Below are 17,620 nucleotides of genomic sequence, written 5' to 3' on the forward strand. Positions count from 1 at the left end.
GCCAGCATGACAAGTCACTGGCATATTTGGAGTGAGTTTTGCCAACATACTGATGCTACATTTCCATCTGTACTACTCTAAGAAAGCAAAGGCAACCCTCAACCCAGTGGCAACAAAGAAATGGAAAAGAAACACTTTACAGGGCCCCGGAATGACTCTCCTAGCCACACCCTCTTCAAGACTAAGAGGGAAGCCTGTGCCTCTATCAGGCTGGTGGTCTCTCCCTCCGGCCCATCTGTTCCTGCTTCTCCCTGCGGGGCCTGAGGCGTTGCATCTGACCTGGCCACAGCTCCGGCTCAGGAGACATCTGCTGGACTGCCTCTGAGTCCAACCTAGTTCTCTGTTCCCCTCCCAGGGCTGACCCATACCTGGCACTGTGTTGTCCAGTATGAAAGCGAGGCACCCACCCACAAACATCTCCGTAGTCAGCAGCACAGTCAGAATCTGGTCCACTTCAGGAATGCCTGTGGAACAGGCCAAAGGCTAATGGGTGTCATGGCCCCATCTGGAGAACAGAGCTCAGAGACTTTCTCCACACTGGTGCAGCCTGCTGACTTCCTCGAGCAGGCACAGAGATGGAACAGTACAAAACCTTGACTTTCAAGATTATACACCTCTGCCTCTCCCATCCTTGGATTCAAATCCCAGTTTTGCTGGTTGCTACTTGTCTTGCAACAAATCATTTAACCCCTCTGAACCTCACTTTTCTCACCTGTAACATGAAGATGGTAATAGTATCTGTCTCATGGAGCTGTTGTGAAAATTAAATGAGCATATGTAAAGCTCATACCTGTCCACAGAAAGTGTCTTAGTAAAGGACAGCTGTTAATTAGCCTCTCAGCTGCTAACATCCAGAGATGGGCAGGATTTGTGGCTCTGGCTGTGTGGAGCCTTTGAGGGAAGAGGCTATGCTCAGAGTCGAGCCCACCACACCTCCCCCACCCTGAGACAGGTAAGACAGGTGGAGGCACCTGTGTTGATGGCATCCGGGTTGGAGTCCAGGTAATTGGGCAGCGTGAGCCCGAAGAACATGGAAAATCCAAGCACGAAGAGGTTGCGGGAGGAGTTCATGTCCACGAACTGCAGGTTAGACAGCCCCACAGCTGTAATCATGCCTGAGAGCACAAGAGAACCGCTGGAGGCTCTGCGCAGGCTGGGTGGGCTCCACCACACGGCGACCACGCCCCAAAAGCACGCACAACACTCACCAAAAAGGGTGCAGAACATCCCCCCTAGGATGGGGTCAGGGAGCGAGGCGAAGAGGGCCGTGAATTTGCCAATGGTGCCCAGGACCAGCATGATACCCGCACCATACTGCACCACGCGCCGGCTACCCACCTGCCAGTGAGCCAAGGGGTGGGGCTAGACCCAGGGGGTGAAGTTGGGCGGGGTTAGTTGCAGGAGGGGAAGGGCGCGGTGGGTGGGTGGGGCCTGTTATAAGAGCAAGGTACATATGGGTCAGAGCATGATGCAGGGCGAGGCCTGTCAAAGGCAGGGTGGGGCTAGGCCAAAGTAGGGACAGGTTTGGGGTGGGGCCTGCGGCACATGGAATGGGGGCGCAGCTTTGTGCTGCTCTGGCTAGTTGTGGCACCTTGGTAATCCCCAGGACACCAATGTTGGGGCTGGATGAGGTGGACCCGTTGCCCGTGCCCAGCAGCCCTGCGATAATGCAACAGATGCCTTCGGTGAAGATACCCCTGTAAGAAAAGGGCAAGTGGGGTGGGGGCCTTGGTCCATGCTCTAGCCTGGCTTGTGTCCCCCCATTGCCCTGGCCAGCCTGGCCAGAGTCTCTAGGGCTGTGTGAGCTGCAACTATCTGTCCATAGTACTCCCCACTCCAGGCCAGAGGTGGGTCTGGGAGCCAGGAGCCCAGGTCTGAATGCTAGTCCCACTGCCCTGGCACTTAATCCTTAGGTGATTCTGGGCTTCAGTTTCCTCGTCTGTAAGATGGGGATATTAAGAGTACCTGTCTTACAGAGCCATTAGTGGATTGCATAAGAGAACGCACATCAAGAGCGAGACACATGGGGACTTCCCTGGTAGTCCAGCAGTGAAGACTCTGCACTCCCAATGCAGGGGGCCCCGGTTCCATCCCTGGTCAGGGAACTAGCTCTCACATGCTTCAACTAAGAGCCCGCATGCTGCAACTAAAAAGATCCCATGTGCTGCAACTAAGACCCGGTGCAGCCAAATAAATAAATAAAGAGAGAAAGAAAGAGCTAGACACATGGAAGGCTGTCAGTGACTGTAGTTTCCCTCAGACTTCGTTGTCTCCTCGGCTGTTCGCAACACAGAGTGAGTGATGAGAGCATCTCCATTTCACAAGTAAGGAGAACCTGTCCTGGAGAGTTAGTGACTTGCCCAACTCCTTGTCCCCCACCTCTGGGATTCAGTTCTGTCCGTACATTTGCTTCCTGAGTGACCCTTGAGGGGATGAGATACCGGGGAGGGCAGGTGGGCATACCTGTTGATAGCGTGCACTGGAGGGGGTGGTGCGCCAGCCAGGCGGGCACAAGCATAGTAATCTCCGATGGACTCAATGATGCCTGCTAATGTGGCACTAAACATTCCCAGGACAGCAGCCGCAGTCACTGTGGGAAGCCCCCACTGACCTGTATCAACAGGGAGATGGGAGGATGGATGCAATGAGTGTTCCTAGGTGGGTCAGGGAGTGGATTAGGCAGTACTTGGGTGGAGCAGCGGAAGGGGTAAAGAGATCTCAAGCTGGGGTGGGAGCTATACAGTTGTGGGAGCTTATTTGGGGTCACTTAGAGTCATAAAGCTGGAGTGAGACTTTGAGTACACCACCACTCTGCCTGGCACACTATAAATGTGCAGCTAATACCTGTTATGTCATCAGCTGGACTGGGGTCACCAGGGGCCTCACTGATGGTCTCAGTTGGAGGCAGAGGGGCCCAGATGGGGTTGCTCACAGGGGTAGGGGATGCGGATCCAGGGAGCAATAGCCACGATGTCGCCTCGGGCATCTGTTCGTGCCTGGAAGCCGTAGGCTGTGGGGTCTGAGGGCAGCACGTCCGTCAGGGTCAGTATATAGCAGAGCAGCCACACGGTCATGATGGCTAGCACGATCTGAAGTGGGAGTGGGGGGTGAGGGTTGCACTGAGGGCCCAGGAGGTCTTGGCCCAGGCTAACCAGCTCCTACCTTAGCCCTAGCCCCAGCCCGAGCCTGTGCCCCAGCCCCAGCTCAGACCCCGGCCCCCATCCCTGGCTAGGACCTCATCTCTGCCTCTAGCTCCCCTGCTGCCCCCGCCCTTTCCCCTGCCCTTGGCCCTGGACATAGGTCCAGCCCCTGCCCTAGCTCCAGCCCGAACCGCCTGTCAGCTCCTCACGGGAAACATCTTGAAGATCTGGATGCGGAAGAGAGTGAGGCCCTTTCCCCAGCAGTAGACAGGCAGCAAGAAGGTGAGATTTCGCAGGTACTGGGAGAAGAGGACAATCAGGAGAATGGAGCTGGGGACAGAAGCACAAAGAGAAAACGGCTGGTAGGCCGGGCAGGGGGCAAGAGCCAAGGCTAAGGGGGCAGGACACGAAGGGGTTGAGGGACTGGGGCTGGGCAAGGATCAGACCTGGTGCCCACTCACCAAGCTGAGATACCCCAGTGGGAGCCAGCTCGGTCACCAGCAGCTTGGAAGACAGAGAGACCAATGAGGGAGACAGTGGGGGTGACTGTAAGAGGCCCGATGTAACTGAGCAGGGCCCCAGGCAGCCCCATCAGCCCAATCACCACCTCCACCATACTGGACACCATGATTGCACCCTGGACCTGGAAAAGCAAAGATCAGCTATAAGTCACTATGTAGAAGCCATGACCTCTATGTTAAAAAAAAGGTCCTGGACCACGTCCTCATATCCCCCAATTCAGCAGTGGCCTTCCCTCCCAGCTAGTCCCACCCTCAAGTCCAGGTCTCTTCTAGCCCACGTGCACACCCACCTCTCGTATCCGTGGGTGCCAAATATGAGAGGTATCCAGGGGCAGACTCCAGTTACCGTAGATCTCCTCTGGGGGTGTAGACAGGAACACACACACACACGCACGCACAGGGAACAGAGACAGAGAGAAAGTAAAGATGCTGCCCTGAAGGCACCTTGGGGTATGGACATGGAGCAGTCGCCCAGACCTCTGGGCTCCTGGGGCTCCCCTCTCCAGTGCAGTCCCCAGAAATGTGCCCACCTTCTGGAGGGCATTTCCATCTATCCAGGGCCAGGATGGCTTTGGCTGGGACCAGAAATGCAAAGGCGCTGGCCTGGAACAGCGGCAGCCTGGAAAGAGAGGCACAGAGCAGCAGGGACAGGGTAGGAGGTGGGGAGGCAGGAACACAGAGACAGGGGAGATGGGGAGGGAGGGGCACAGAGCGAGGCACAGGGAGAATCACACACAGGGACAGAGACACAGAGGAACAAAGTCAAGGGCAGAACAGAGGGAAGTCACTGAGGCCCCAGGCAGGACTCTGTAACATTTTGGGGGCCTAAGAAAGAAAACAAATGGAGCCCCTGGTTCACAACCTGCTCCCTTTCCTTCTCAGCACCAGCTCCTGCACTGTGAGGGGACACGTGCACGGAAGTGGACAGCTCAGCTCCTGCATGCAAGCTCCACTCACAACCTTCCTTCATCTTCCCACCATACAAATGACCATCCTTAGGCCACCCAGACCTAGGACTGTGCACACGGGGGCAGGGGGTCCCCAGGAGGACGGACCACTGAAGAGGCCCACACAAGCCCTGGCAGCAGGGGAGTGAGAGGTCCCAATTACCCAGAGTAAGGCTTAACGGAGGAGAGCCCAGCTAGGGCACGTTCCCTTTCCTTGAGGAACACCAGGGGTCCAGGGTGGGACCCCAGCTGCCTGGCTCTAAGGCTGGTCTGGAAGCAGAAGCAGCAGGTGGGGACAGACAGCAGCTTTTCTTGTCCCACAAGAGTCCTCTGAGACTGCTCCTGCTGTGTGGATCACTGCGTGTGTGTCTACGTGGGGTGGGGTAGGGGTGGGAGTGGGGCAGCTCACCGGATGCCCAGTGTGGTCTGGATGAGGGTGGTGATGCCCACACAGGTGAAGATGGTGCCAATGAGCTGGCTGACCATGTACTGGTCACGGCCCACACACAGCGCCTCAGCCAGGAGGAAGGGCACAGCGATGGTGCCACTGAAGCAGGTCAGGTAATGCTAGGGGTGTGGGGAGAGTGCATGAGGCAGGGCCCACGGAGCTCACAGGGAGGCAGGGGAACCCTCACAGTCCTCACGCCTGCCTCAGTGGGCCTGAACCCGTGCCGCCCCTGCCAGTGTGCCCACCCAGGACTGATACTCCCATAAGGCATTCCCACAGAGCGACTGCTCACCTCTCTGGGGGTTACTAATCTGCCCCCAAGTTATTCCTGCAGCTTCTGTGGAGTGGGTCCCCTTCCCTGTCACCGGCACTCCACCTGGCAGGTGATACCTCATCCCTTTCAGGCCCCATCAAGCCTCTTCCCCACCCCTGCTTGGTGACAGTCACTGCTTCTGACCTTAGGTTTCTCTTCCTGTTACCCAAGATGACCTCTTTGGCCAGGGAGGGGGCTGGGGAGCAGGCAGGGCGGGGGTGGGAAGGCCCTGGGGAGACGCCCACCTGGAAGCCCAGCAGGACGCACAGGTACCAGGGCGGCACATCCTCAATCTTGTACAACATGTCAGACTTGGGCTCTTTGCACAGGGCCGTCGGGGGGTCCTTCGTGGAGGTCCCTGCTGAGCCCAGGGACTCATGCTGGGGGCAGCAGAGAGAAGTAACTCAGCATGGAGTGATGGGAACCAGAAAAGTCCATTCTGCTTCAGAATCAATTAGGTAGCCCGAGTGGCCTGTCAGCTCCTCAGAATGGGGTCCCCACCCTCCCTCAATGCTCATCCACCCACCTACCCCTTGGCCTGGCTACACCTGGCTCCCACCTCACGCTGCTTTGTGCAGGGATGAGTCCGCTGTACTGGCTCCTGGAGCCCTCAGAACCTGGCCTTCTAACCAAGGGAACGGGCCCATACGTCACAAGGCCGGGGGCACCAGGAGAGGAGGCCAAGAGGGCTGGAGACTGTGACAGGCCCTCTTGGACGTACTCTGGTCCCCCCTCTGTCCCTTAGAGGTCCTTGGAGTGTCACTAATGGGGCGGTAGGCTGGGCCCCTGCCGGCCCCCAAGCTGGAGTGAGCCAGTCCCAAAGAAGAAGTCTCCTTCACCCCACTGCCACCCCACCCCCTCCCCCAACTACCACATTCCACCTGGGACAGTCACTCTTGATCCAGTTCATCAGAACCTTTGTCTCTGCCCTCCCAGGGAGCAGGACTGCTCAGGCCCCCAGCCCCACCCTGCCCCCACCCGCTCCCCTCATTCCCCAGCACCTGTGTCTGGCCCTCAGGGTCCTCCTGGGCCCTCATCTTTGGGGCACAGGTGTGAGCAGTTCCTGAGGAGAAGAAGGGATGGCTTTACGAAGGCCAAGGAGGACTTTAATCCGCATAGCCGACATTGTTCGAAGTAAATCTGTAACCAGATCTCCAGCACTGATTGCGAAAGGAGGGCCCAGGCCCCGGTAACGTATTAACTCCGGCCATAGCAGGAAAGGCCGCCCAAGCCTCTGCCACATTTACCTCCCGAGCACACCCTCCCTTGCCCGCACCTGAGCCTGGGCACGGGACAGGTATTTTCTGAGAGAGGGCTGGAGTGGGGGTGAGGAGCGGACGGCCTTGGAAGTTTACCAGGCCCTGGGTGAGGTGAGAGGAAAGGGAGTGAAAATGGGCACATATTATGGTACACTCTGAATGAGGCTTTTCCCCGCTTATTAATCAAAAGTTAATCATTATCATCATCATAACCCATCTCGTTATTTAGGAACAACTGCGTGCCAAGCAACATCTGTGTATTGTCATGTTTAACCCCAGGCGCTGGGTGCCATTAACCTCTTTTACAGCTGAGGAAACAGATTTAGGAGATGTGATCTGACCAAGGCCACACAGGTAGCAAGGTTTTAGAAAACCATTCCAAAAATTCAGGTTGGCCTGAACTACTGAGCCCACACTGTTAATTATACATTAAATGTCAGAAAGGGCTACCCTCCCCACCACCTCCACTCGCCCCTCAGGGTCCCGGAGGCACAGAACAGATGGGCCTCCGGAGAAGGAGATGCCGAGGCTAGCCCGGTCTTGTCTGTCCTCTGTGTCAGGACAAGGATTCCTTCCCTTCCCCTCCCAGTCAGGACCGGCTACGTAATCTGTAGGACCCAGTGCAAAATGAAAATCTGGGGCCCCTGTTGCAAAAGTATTATAAATTTAAAAACAGCAACAGCAGAGCATTAAACTGATTTGTGGGGCCTTTCTAAGCACTGGTTCCTGCGTGACTGCCACGCAGCCGCTGAAGCCGGCCTGGGCCCGGCCTGTCTTCCCCTCCTGGGGGCTGGGGAGAGCCCAGGGGCTGAGGGTCCTCAGCCGGTGGGGCCTGGGCCTGAGGTCCCTGGCTCTGCTCCCTTCTGTGCTGCCCCAACCCCATTAGGGTCCACCTACTTGTGGGTCGCTGTGCCCATGGCCAGGCCCTGCCCCAAGGCTTCCCCCGCAGCACCGCTGTCCAGCTGGGTAGCAGCTTCATGTCACAGCCCCGAAATCCGACGGCCTGTCCAGCCTCCAGCCCGTTCCTCTGTCCACTTGTCCTCTCCTCTCAATTCCTGGCTCCTGCTCCCAAGCTCCCAAAGTCATCTGACCAGTTCGAAGCCTCTACTCCTCGGCACTCTCCTCCCCACCCTCTCCTCCCTGGTACTTCCCAGGGGCTGGGGAGACAGCCCTACCCCTTCCACACATTGTCCGTTGGACCCTCGAATCAACCCAAACCACATACCACACACATGGAGACAAAGCCGGGAAGTTGCACATGGTCTGATACGCAATCACACAAATGGACCCGGAGCACCTAGCCTCTGATGCAAAGTGTCTCTAAGTCCGTCCACAAAAACACAGGGCCATGCAGGTGCACGTCAGGGGCTCCCAGCTCCACACCTGATACTACTGACTGCTCAGCCAATTCCTTGGGCCCTGGCTCTCCTGGTGCTTAAGAGTTCTCTCCTGAGGGCCAGGAGGAGGGGCCTCAGGCAGATGGGGAACAGGTGATGGAACGTAGGGGGCTGGGGTGCGGAGTGGTAAGGGCCTGCCTGGGACACCCCCATTCCTCCAGCCCTAACCTTCCCCCACTCCCCAAATTTGAATCCCCTCCCAGCCCTGCCACTGCTCAGCCTGGGACTCTGCCTGAGCCTCTTTTGTTGTCTGGGCCCCAGTTTCTGCACCTGTCAACAGGGTATTAGAGTGTCTGTTCTGTCCACTTTCCAGGGCTTCGGAGGATCAGAGACACAAATGAAACTGTAAGCTGTAGCACCACTGACCCCAGATACCCAGACTCAGGTGCGAACCACGTGGAGCTCTTTTCTCCGTTTCTAAGAAAAGGGCCCCAGGTGAGAATTTCTGGGGAGAGCAGGACGTAGAGCCAAGATACTGAATCCAGCCTGTTCCTGGACCCCTGCCCTGCCCTGCCCTGTCCCAGTTGAGCACCGAGGGCTCAACCATGCTAGCTGGGGTCAGAAGCAGAGTCTAGAAAGTGAGCAGCTGCTGGGTGTAGACCCAGGAAGACTAGTGTTCTGGGAGGGGCACAGTAGCACGCAGTGGTTGCAGTGGGTATGTCCACAGGCAGCCTGCTTATGGAGTTTTCCTTGGCTTTTTCTTTTCTCTCATGAGGGATCTGGGGTTTCAACCGTTCAGATAGCTGGTTCCATATGCCTTTGACAGCTCACTCACATTTCCAGCCACGACAGATCTCACTTACCTCTGGGAAATTGTGGGGACGTGTATCTGGCCCTCTCTAGGAGGGACATCAGCAGAAACACCAATGTCTATCCTCCCAGCCCCCCAAGCACCTTTTGCAGAGAGAAGGATTCGAGGTCACTGGTTTTATTTGAGTCCAGAGGGTAAGGTCTTGGCCGCCCCCCAGGCCCCAGGGCCCAGAAGCTGGAGGAGGGAGGGAGAGTGGCAGCACAGAAGAACAAGGCCGCCCCGCCCTCCAGGCAGCCTGCTGAAAGGAGGGGACAGATCCAGAGGAAGCCCAGCTCCCTTTAGGGGCTGACCAGGAAGGGGAAGGAGGAGTTGGACTAGAGCTCTGCCCTTGTGACTGGTGCCTCCTCTGAGCAGGCCCCCCGGGGGCCTCCACACAGCAATGCCTCCAGGGCCCCTTGACCTTGTTGGTGGGATTCATAGATCTGGTCTTCTCCAAACTCCCCCAGGTAGTGAAAGCATGTCTTGGAGAGCCTAGGGGAGCCCAGGAGGAGCCTCAGACTCTGCCCGGCCCACAGTGGGGCAGACCAAGGCTCCATCCCACCCCAACCCTCCAGTCATCACCTGGTGGGCCACGGCGCCCCCATGATGATCACACTGATGCTCGGCTCCGGCCCCTTGTTAAGTCCTGGGCCCATGAGACGTTTCACCTGGTCCACTTCTCCAACTCCGTAGCTGGAGGCAGTGGGAGGAGAGGGAGACAGCATTAGTGGAGCCCGTCACCACATGAAGCTGGGCACACTGGGCATCTGCCAAGTTTAGTGCCCAGATTCTGATCCTCCTTGCTGAAAAACTGAGGACCAGAAAAGGGAAACTCCTGGCCCAAAGTCACACAGCAACCTTGTCTCCTGGCCACCTCACCCTTCTACTTGCTCCCAGCTCCAGAGCTCAGATTCTGTCCCAGCCAGTCCCCACCCTTGGGCCAGAGCCCTAGTGGAGTGTGTGTGGTGTGTGAGTGGGAGAATGAGAAGCCCCACTCATCAGCCTGCCCCTGGAGGAGGGGGGCAGGGGCCAGATTTTCAACTCACCCCTGCCAGGTCTGGGAGCAGCTCCGGTCCAGGACGTCTGTGTATACCGACTCGCTCAGCTTGCCACGGCCCCCGGAGTCCAGGGTGTGAAGCTTGGTCTCTGCCTTTGTCAGGTGCTGCCACATCTGGAACAAGGAGGGGTTGAGAACCAGGGCTTCAGAACTGCTCAGCGTGAAAGGAGGGGTGATGGGGGGGAGAACAGAAGCCTGGGTCTCTGAGAAAGAACGAGGCAATGGAGCCTTTTGAGCAGGAAGCACCTGTGAGGCAGGCTTCACGGCCCTTGCCCAGGTCCAGAAAGCTGGGACCACGCCAGCTGAGGCAGGATCTGCTGCCTTGGGATGGGGGGTGGGTGGGTGGGTGGGAAACACTGAGGTGGAGAATTAGGCCTGGGCATTGAGGCCCCTCCCCCAGGGCACACCTGCCCATCAGCACACACCATTTGAAACCACAAGAACAAGGAAAGAAAAAAAAAAACCTCCCAGTCTTCAGTGACACGTGTACTCATAGCCCCCGTGTGCGTGCACGTGCACGTGCACACAGTCACACAGACACACACAAGAAGTACTCAGGCATGCGTGACAGATTTGTATGTGAACTCAAGACACACACATGCTCATGGACTCATGGGATCGACAAACATGCACACATGTACACATACACCAATGCTCCCCAGTCATGCTTTGGGAAGGAGTCCAGACTTAAGGGTGGTCCTAGTAAGGGAGGAGTCCGAGAGGACAAGCTAGTGACTCCCTGGTGTCCCAGAGGTCGCCTGCTCTTTGTTGCGCAGACAGATAGGTAAACTGAAGCAGGCTGGTGCCGGTGAGGTGAAGATGGCAATATCATGGAAGCCTGAGTCTAGCTCGATGCCTGGGTGGGGGGGGTGGGTGGTGTTTGGGGATCCAAGGCCAGCGGTGGAATCTGAGGTAGATGGAGGGGTCTGGCTTGGGTGGGGGCCTGGGTAGGGGCAAGAGAACTGCTGGCAGGGCGGCGAGGGGGTGGGGGGCTCACCTGGTAGGCCACCGCCCTGCAGGCGTCACAGCGAAGGTGAGCAGGCATGTGAGCTGAGAACTTCTCTTCATCGTCCAGCTCGGGGGCGGTGGCTGTGAGCGGGGCCCTGTCCCCAAGGCCCCCTGGGATGGTCCAGGCCCCCAGCAGCAGCAGCAGCAGCAACAGCCTCATGGTCTGTGGAGCTGGCTCAGCGAGCAGGGCTGTGGTTGGGGTGCAGGGGCGCACGTGTGTCCGCGCAGTGGGGGTTGCTGCAGAGAGCCTGCCCCAGACCAATGGGGAACCAACACCTCACCCTGACGTTCTCTCCCTTCCCCCAGGGCCCTGGAGACACCACTCGCGCACCTCCTCTCGTGGGACCCCGCCTCCAGCCAATGAGGCAAGGAGAGGGGCCGGGCCTGGGTGAGGACACATGGTGGCTGATAGCTCTCATGTCCTGGGACCTGAGCATATGGCAGGCACTGTGCTGAGCCCCTCGGGGAAGGAGGTGGCTGGTTACTGTCATCTTAAATCTACCCCTGAGGATACAAAGGTTCAGAGAAAAGTGACAAATCCAAGGCCACACAGCTAGAAGGGCTATGCTGAGATTGGAACCCAAGCCTGGTTGACCCCAAGGCCCACTGGCCACTCAGCCACTAGGAGAAATGAGGCCCCAGGCGTGGTTGCCAGCCAAGGCTCCCTCCCTGAGAGGCAAGTTCACTGAGGCAGGGACGCCACAGTGTATGAAAGACACACATGGTCCCCTCCCCCAGGCCACACCCAGGCATGAAAGGGCAGTCTGGGGGTGTTAAGGGACCGCAGCAGGAAATCAGACACCTTACACCAGTTGTTCCAGCCATAGTGGCCATTGGGTCAGCAATTTATTGCACACCACAATGCGGTGAGGGGACCAGGAGTGGCCCAGGGCCCTCCTTGCCATCAGGACCAGCATCTCCAGCCACAGAAAGATGTCCAGGTTATTCTGACTCATAGTTCTCTCAGTCAGCTTCCAGTTCAAGGCAAGGGGGCAGTGACTCCAAGGGATCCAGGCCCCCCAGAGGCCTGGAACTTAAGGAAGGCATTGATCTCCATCCCTGACACTGCTTCTAATGGTAACTGTTCTTCCCCAAACTCATCACATCACATACCAGTCCCGCAAGGCCCAGCCACTTCACTCAGAACTCTACACAGACCCCCACGCAGAGCACCTCCCACACCATGCATCTCCTTCTGCTCTCCTCAGAAGCTCCTGGAATCTCAAGGCAATTGGAACACAGGCCCTGGGTCCTGTCCCTTCCTATGCTGTGGCCAGCCTGCAGAGCCAGCCCCTCCCTAGGTATGGTTGCCACACCTGTTACCAGGGCAGTGGAACCAGATGAGGGCTCCTCACAGGGGCATCCCTTCTTTTGCCAGCCCTAACCCACCCTCCACCCCACCCAGAGAGGTCAAGAGTCTCCTCTGGGACAACAGCTCAACCATCCTCCTTGCTTTTAAGTCTTTCCTGACGACGCACTCATCTGTCCCCCACCCTCGGTAGGAATGGCTGGAACCTCCACTCCTAACCCCAGGACCAGCCAGTTCAGCTCTGAGGGCTTAAGACAAGCCAAGTCAGAGGCTGGGGTTGAGGGGAGAATGAGGGGCGGTACTCCCAGCTGGAGACTACAGTCACCTCCCCACCTTCCCCGCAGTCCCCCCACCCCAAGTCCTGGGCTGACCCTCCAGAGCCCCTCCCGTATTACTTCCCTCTCCACCTCCACCACCTGTCCCCGCAGCTCCCTCTCTCAGATGAGACTCACCTAGGGCCTGCACTAGCCACTCTCCCCTGCAGCCTCCCAGGCCAAGGCTCAGATCCTCTTGCAAAGAGTAACAGATTTGATAGCCAGTGTCTTTCTCTCTTCATCCCATCAGTGCTCACTAGCCTGCTCCACCTCTGCTGGGCCCACCTTCAGGGAGACACAGACAGCTCACTACCTCTGGGGGCAGCCCTGTCCCCTGCAGCTCCCATTTCCTGCTGCCCCTGAGGAACCCCATCACCCCCTCAGGTCGGCTTCTGGGGCCATGTCCTGGGATTTCTCACACTACCAACTGAAAATTGTCACTTGCCATCTGCCTCTACAAGGATGAAATCACTAGCCAGTGCAATTGCTGACCTTCAATACATGCTGAAAGGAGTTCTGGGCAGAGATCAGGAATGAGGCCCTCTGTGCTCTGGGAAAAACTGGCAGAAAAGGCCTTTAGATAGTCAGATATTTTCAGGAGAAGGTTTTATGAGCCCAATTTCTTGCATCTTCTCATAATTAGAAAAGCACTAAAATCATTAATGGACATCTACTCCTTGTGACTAGCAGCAACCTTCTGCCAAAATGTGTGCTTGATTGCCTGTATGCCCCTTCACCAAACCCACATATATACTTACTTCCCCCACTTACCTCTTCAGAGCAGTTCCTCAGTGCTGAGAGGCTGTCTCCCAAGCTTATAGTTTTCATTTTGCCCCAAATAAAACTTAACTCACAACTCTCACGTTCTGCATTTTTTTCATCCCACAACACACACACACAGCCCTCCAACACACCACACTCTGGGAATGCTTGGGAAAGGGGTATACGATTTTGTCGGGGGGAGGAAACAGGCAGCCATTTCCTGAGCTCCAGCTCCATCAGCGCTGGGGGTCTCAGATAAGCACTCTGAAGGTAACTTCTGGTCTGAAGACTGCATGAGATGGGTAAAAGAAAGAGGTGAAAGAAGGAAAAGAGGGCACAGGACTGGATGCCAGAACCTCCAAGGCCATTAATGGGCCCCAACACCATGGGGATCAGGCCCTGGGGCCTCACACGGGGAACAAGGAGCCCTTGCTCGGCTGGGCGGGACCCAAGCTGGAGGGTGGAGCACAGAGGAGCAGAGGAGGCGCGGGGCTGGGGGTCCCGCTCACTGGCAGGTAGTACATCCCGTCCAGGGGCCCCGCCTCGGAGGCCCAGGGTAGCTGGGGGCCGCTGAAGGCCGGCGGACCCGGGGATGGTGGCAGTGAGAGGCCAGGGATAGGCCCATAGCCAGGCGGGTAGAGGCCGGGGCCCAGGGCCAGCGGGGTGTAGACGCGGCGGGGTGGCACCGAGGGCGAGGGTGGCAGCAGCACCTCCACGTACTGCCCGCTCTCGGGGTCGAAGAGCAGCCGCAGCCGAGGCTGCCTCGGCGCCTCCACAAAGTAGTAGCGGCCGCTCTCTGGGTCCACCAGGACCTTCCCCGGGTGCGCGGCCCCGGGCGGCCTGCGCGCCCCCTGGGAGGGGCCTTCCGGGGACCGGTCCATGGGAGGCGCCGAGGCGGCGCGGGCCTGGGGCGGGGCCGCTCTGCCAGCGGACGCCTGGGGCTCCCGCGGGAGGGGCGACTGGACCGCAATCGCGGGCTCAGGGGCCATAGGCGGCGTCTCCTGTTTCGGTGCTATTCCAGGGCTCGAGTTAGGGTGCGCCTGCGGGGAGCTGGGGCGGGGCGGTCCGGGAGGTTGGGTCCCTGCCGGCCCTATCGGCGACTTCTGGGGTGATGTGCGAGCGCCGCCTAGAGGGCTGGTACGACCCTTGTCGTCGGGGACCAGGCGCTGGGGCTCTGCATCCCTGTTCTTTCCGCCAGGACCGCGCACCACAACTCCCTGGGTTCCCTCCGGCCGGCGGCCTAAGGCCAAGGCACCAGGCAGGCGGATCTCAGTGCGCGCGAAGGGTTTCGCCGTGCTGTTCTCTGCCCTCCGCCGCAGGACCCCGTTGGGCTGCGTAACGTCCCGGGGGACTGTGTCTGGGGTTGGCTCTGGGGTCTCGTAGGGGTGTGGCACGACCGGCAGAAAGTCCTTGAGAAAAACGGAAGTGTAGTGAGCCGGGGCGGGGGCCCCCGGTGCCTGCAGCTCTTGTGTCTTGGATGCGCCGCCTTCCTCCCCGCGGGGTTCCGCAGGAGGCGCAGGCAGCCCTGAGCCTGGGGTGCTTGCCGGGAAGCTTGGCGCGTATGTGGTCTTCACCATCTTGCGCACGTCTCGGGGCCGCGGAATGGCCACGCGCGGGCGTCCCGAGGCCGCTTCTCCAGAGCCCAAGGCTTCCGGGCGCGCATTGGCATCCAGGGTGCCCACGAGGCGACTGAGGGGCAGCTGCGGTGCAGCCACCGCTGGCGACAGCTGGCTGCCTCGGAAGGCAAGATCCGGCATCTCCCGCGTGGACGGACTCTGCGCCTCTGTTAGCTCTGGAGTCTCGGGTGCAGATGGCGTGGGTGGCACCAGTTCCTCCTGGGCTACGCCATTCATAGCTTCCCGCGTAGACACTACCGCTGAGCTCTGCACTGTGGAGTCCCACGTCTCTTGGGGCGATGGGCTCCACGTCCCAGTAGGACGATCTGGAGTCTCCCATGAGGACAAGGTTGGCGGAGACGGGCTCCTACTCCCCTCAACTGTATCCCCACCTGCCGCATGCGGAACCTCCCACGAGGAAGGAGCTTCGGGGGATGGGCTTCTTGCACTGGCAACACCCTGATTCCACTGGGAAAGGGTCGGAGGGGAAGGGCTCTTTCTGCTGACAGTTTCAGTGACAGCAGCATCCTGATTTCCCCATGCGGAGGATGCCTCGGGGAGCGACGGGCTACTCACCTTCCGGATAGCCCTATTCCACGGGGACAGGTTCTGGGGCGAGGGGCAACGAGGACCCCGCACGGTCCCATTTGGAGCTTGCCACAGCGGGGATGGGCTCCTCGGTCTCACAGCCTTACTCGAAACCTCCCGGGGGGCCCTAGACTGGGAAGAAGGACTCTGTGCCCTCAGGACGGTTCGATCCGGAGTCTCTCGCGGGAACCGAGTCTTGGGTTCCTGGTAGTGCGCCTCCTGGATCTTCTCCCCAGACTGCAGGAAGATGCTGGAACTAACTGGACCCAGCGGCTCGGTCCCGGGCGCGGGCTTGTCGCGCCGAATTGCGCGCTCACGGAGGCTAGGCCACGGTCGTGGGGCCCTGGCGGGGGCTGAACTATAATGCACACGAGGTGGCCGAGACCTGGCCTCCTCCAGGGCCACTCGAGTACTGCGGGGCGTTTCCGGGGTCGCAGGCTCTGGCGGTACCGTGGGTCCGAAGGTGGCGCTGCTTGGGGCAGGGGTCGCGGGACTCAGTTTTCTGGCCAGCGCCGTCTGCACGAGGTCCGCGGCAGCCTGCAGGCGGCCCAGAGACTCGTCCAGGGAGCCGGTGCGCAGGAACAGTCGCGGGGGCGGCGCGCTGGCCTCCCGTGGGGGACTCCGGGGCCGGGGGCGCAGCTCGATCTGACGTTTGGGCACCGTCCGGGGCCTGGCAGGCGCGGCACGCTCCTCCAGCGCCACCTCCACACACTCGAACTGCGCTGGGGTGGCAGGACTCGGCCCGCGGGGTCGCAGCTGCAGGTAGGTGGCCCAGCGGGAGCCACCGTCGGGGCCCTGGGGCTGCGGTTCGGCAGGGATGGGAGACGCGGAGCCGGGCGGAGAGAGGCTGCGGAAGGTCCGCGTCGTGAGCTGTTGCACCTCGCTATCCTCCGCGTCGGAACGGCTGAACAGGGGCCCGGCGCCGAAGATGACTTCCATCTCCCCCGACGGCAGCATGCGCAGCTGGGGCTGGGGTGGCCGCGGGCCCGAGGCCGGGCCTCGCGGGAAACCCGAGCCGGGCCCGAGCTGCTGGCGGCTATTCTGGGCGCTGACGGACAGGCGAGGCTGCGCGCCCTCCCCCAGCACAGGGGCCACCGTGGGCCAATTCGCCCTGCCCTCCGCGTCCGGCCCAACGTCCGGGGGCTCTGGAGAACCCGGAGCCGTGTGGTAGGAGCCTGACGAACTGGAGGAGTCCTGGCGCCGCGCGGGGGCGGCGGGCAGCCGCCCTGGGAGCCCGGGCAGGGTTGGCGGGGCGAACGCGGTCAGCATGCTGGGGCCGGACGCCGCGCACTCTCTCCCTCGCATTCGCCTCCGCTGGTGCCGCGGAAGCCCGCACTGTCCCCGCCCCGCCCGCGGGTGCCGTGGGGTCACCGCGCCTTAAAGCGGCCGCGTCCGCTCCCGAGACAGCGGCGTAGGCAGCCAGAGAGACCTGCGCCCTGGGTCCTACCCTCCCAGACCCCTTCTCCCGCACGGCCGGAGAGCCTGGGGTGGCATTCCAGGCTTTGGTTGACAGGAAGGTGAGGGGAGGGCAGGCATCCAACTTGTACCCAGGAGCTAGGCCCAACTCCACTCATCCATCACAGGTGACGGAACGGAGGCTAAGCAGGGACCTGCCTGAGATCAAGCACTATGGCATGTGGATCAGAGTGTGAGCCAGGAGACCAGACAACTCAGGTCTTGCTAACAATTTCATCTTTATGTCAGCCCCCCGCGTCTTCTCATCACTGCAGTGCACCCCTCCTCCCTGGCCCTCCCATAGTCTGTCGCTAGAGCTCATAAGGGTGCATCCCCCCCTCACCTTTGATAGAGGAGCATGGCTTGGAGGGCTCCCCCCCACTCCAAAAGTTGTACTGGGGCCTCAAAAAACTGCTGTCCCTGGCTGGACCCACTGCCCTTAGTGGAAACCTAGGCTGGAGGGGACGAGGGGACAGTTCTAGCTTTTCAGGCTGCCAGAACAAGTCCCAGATGCTGATGTGGCATCTCTTAGGAACCTCTGGGGTAGCTCTGGTCCCTTCTCTAAAGCCCCTCTGAGGCAAGAATAGCTCTGTGCTCCCCCATGCACTCACAAGGCCCTCATTCCAGCCCCTGCCACCTCAGGACTTGCCCTGGGGACAAGTGCTGATGGGGAAGCAGCCACCACCTGTCATTCTC

The 17,620-nt window shown here is 59.6% G+C and overlaps 3 protein-coding genes across 6 annotated transcripts in view; all 3 read right to left on the minus strand.

The window, feature by feature from the left end:
- Window positions 1-8,137, minus strand: part of SLC23A1 (solute carrier family 23 member 1) — a 14,979-nt gene extending 6,842 nt beyond the window's left edge. The window contains exons 1-15 of one of the 4 annotated variants that reach the window (XM_036846656.1): window positions 7,526-7,590; window positions 6,646-6,730; window positions 6,371-6,432; window positions 5,615-5,749; window positions 5,018-5,175; window positions 4,192-4,280; window positions 3,952-4,019; window positions 3,602-3,783; window positions 3,350-3,470; window positions 2,933-3,089; window positions 2,464-2,611; window positions 1,592-1,697; window positions 1,209-1,362; window positions 972-1,115; window positions 369-464 (exon numbers count right to left, since the gene is read on the minus strand). In XM_036846656.1, coding sequence (XP_036702551.1) covers window positions 369-464; window positions 972-1,115; window positions 1,209-1,362; window positions 1,592-1,697; window positions 2,464-2,611; window positions 2,933-3,089; window positions 3,350-3,470; window positions 3,602-3,783; window positions 3,952-4,019; window positions 4,192-4,280; window positions 5,018-5,175; window positions 5,615-5,749; window positions 6,371-6,406 — 1,594 coding nt within the window. In that variant the 5' untranslated portion in view covers window positions 6,407-6,432; window positions 6,646-6,730; window positions 7,526-7,590. Of the gene's footprint in view, window positions 1-368; window positions 465-971; window positions 1,116-1,208; window positions 1,363-1,591; window positions 1,698-2,463; window positions 2,612-2,932; window positions 3,090-3,349; window positions 3,471-3,601; window positions 3,784-3,951; window positions 4,020-4,191; window positions 4,281-5,017; window positions 5,176-5,614; window positions 5,750-6,370; window positions 6,433-6,645; window positions 6,731-7,525 lie in introns of all 4 variants that reach the window. The other 3 variants (XM_036846652.1, XM_036846653.1, XM_036846655.1) reach the window with 3 other exon arrangements.
- Window positions 8,138-8,937: 800 nt separating this feature from the next.
- On the minus strand, window positions 8,938-13,039 carry MZB1 (marginal zone B and B1 cell specific protein). The gene is made up of 6 exons (XM_036845429.1): window positions 12,996-13,039; window positions 12,642-12,788; window positions 10,870-11,069; window positions 9,862-9,986; window positions 9,398-9,508; window positions 8,938-9,307 (listed from the first exon to the last, which is right to left on the minus strand). Exons 3-6 carry the CDS (start codon window positions 11,038-11,040, stop codon window positions 9,151-9,153), a joined length of 564 nt encoding a protein of 187 aa, XP_036701324.1. The 5' UTR covers window positions 11,041-11,069; window positions 12,642-12,788; window positions 12,996-13,039; the 3' UTR covers window positions 8,938-9,150.
- A 302-nt stretch (window positions 13,040-13,341) lies between these two features.
- Window positions 13,342-16,942, minus strand: PROB1 (proline rich basic protein 1). Its single transcript, XM_036848454.1, has one exon. It carries the CDS (start codon window positions 16,772-16,774, stop codon window positions 13,673-13,675), a length of 3,102 nt encoding a protein of 1,033 aa, XP_036704349.1. The 5' UTR covers window positions 16,775-16,942; the 3' UTR covers window positions 13,342-13,672.
- Between the last annotated feature and the right edge of the window lie 678 nt (window positions 16,943-17,620).

The sequence above is a fragment of the Balaenoptera musculus genome, chromosome 3 (genome assembly GCF_009873245.2).
Source record: "Balaenoptera musculus isolate JJ_BM4_2016_0621 chromosome 3, mBalMus1.pri.v3, whole genome shotgun sequence".
In the NCBI taxonomy this organism is placed as follows: domain Eukaryota; kingdom Metazoa; phylum Chordata; class Mammalia; order Artiodactyla; family Balaenopteridae; genus Balaenoptera; species Balaenoptera musculus.

Bases quoted from the DNA above. Each gene is read 5' to 3' on its own strand.
- MZB1 (XM_036845429.1), bottom strand. From the start codon at position 11,040: ATGAGGCTGTTGCTGCTGCTGCTGCTGCTGGGGGCCTGGACCATCCCA. The intron at 9,987-10,869 runs GTGAGCCCCCCA...TCCTTGTTCCAG, and splicing joins GCAGGGCGGTGGCCTACCAG to ATGTGGCAGCACCTGACAAA. The intron at 9,308-9,397 runs GTGATGACTGGA...GGGCTCCCCTAG, and splicing joins GGGGCGCCGTGGCCCACCAG to GCTCTCCAAGACATGCTTTC.
- PROB1 (XM_036848454.1), bottom strand. From the start codon at position 16,774: ATGCGAGGGAGAGAGTGCGCGGCGTCCGGCCCCAGCATGCTGACCGCG.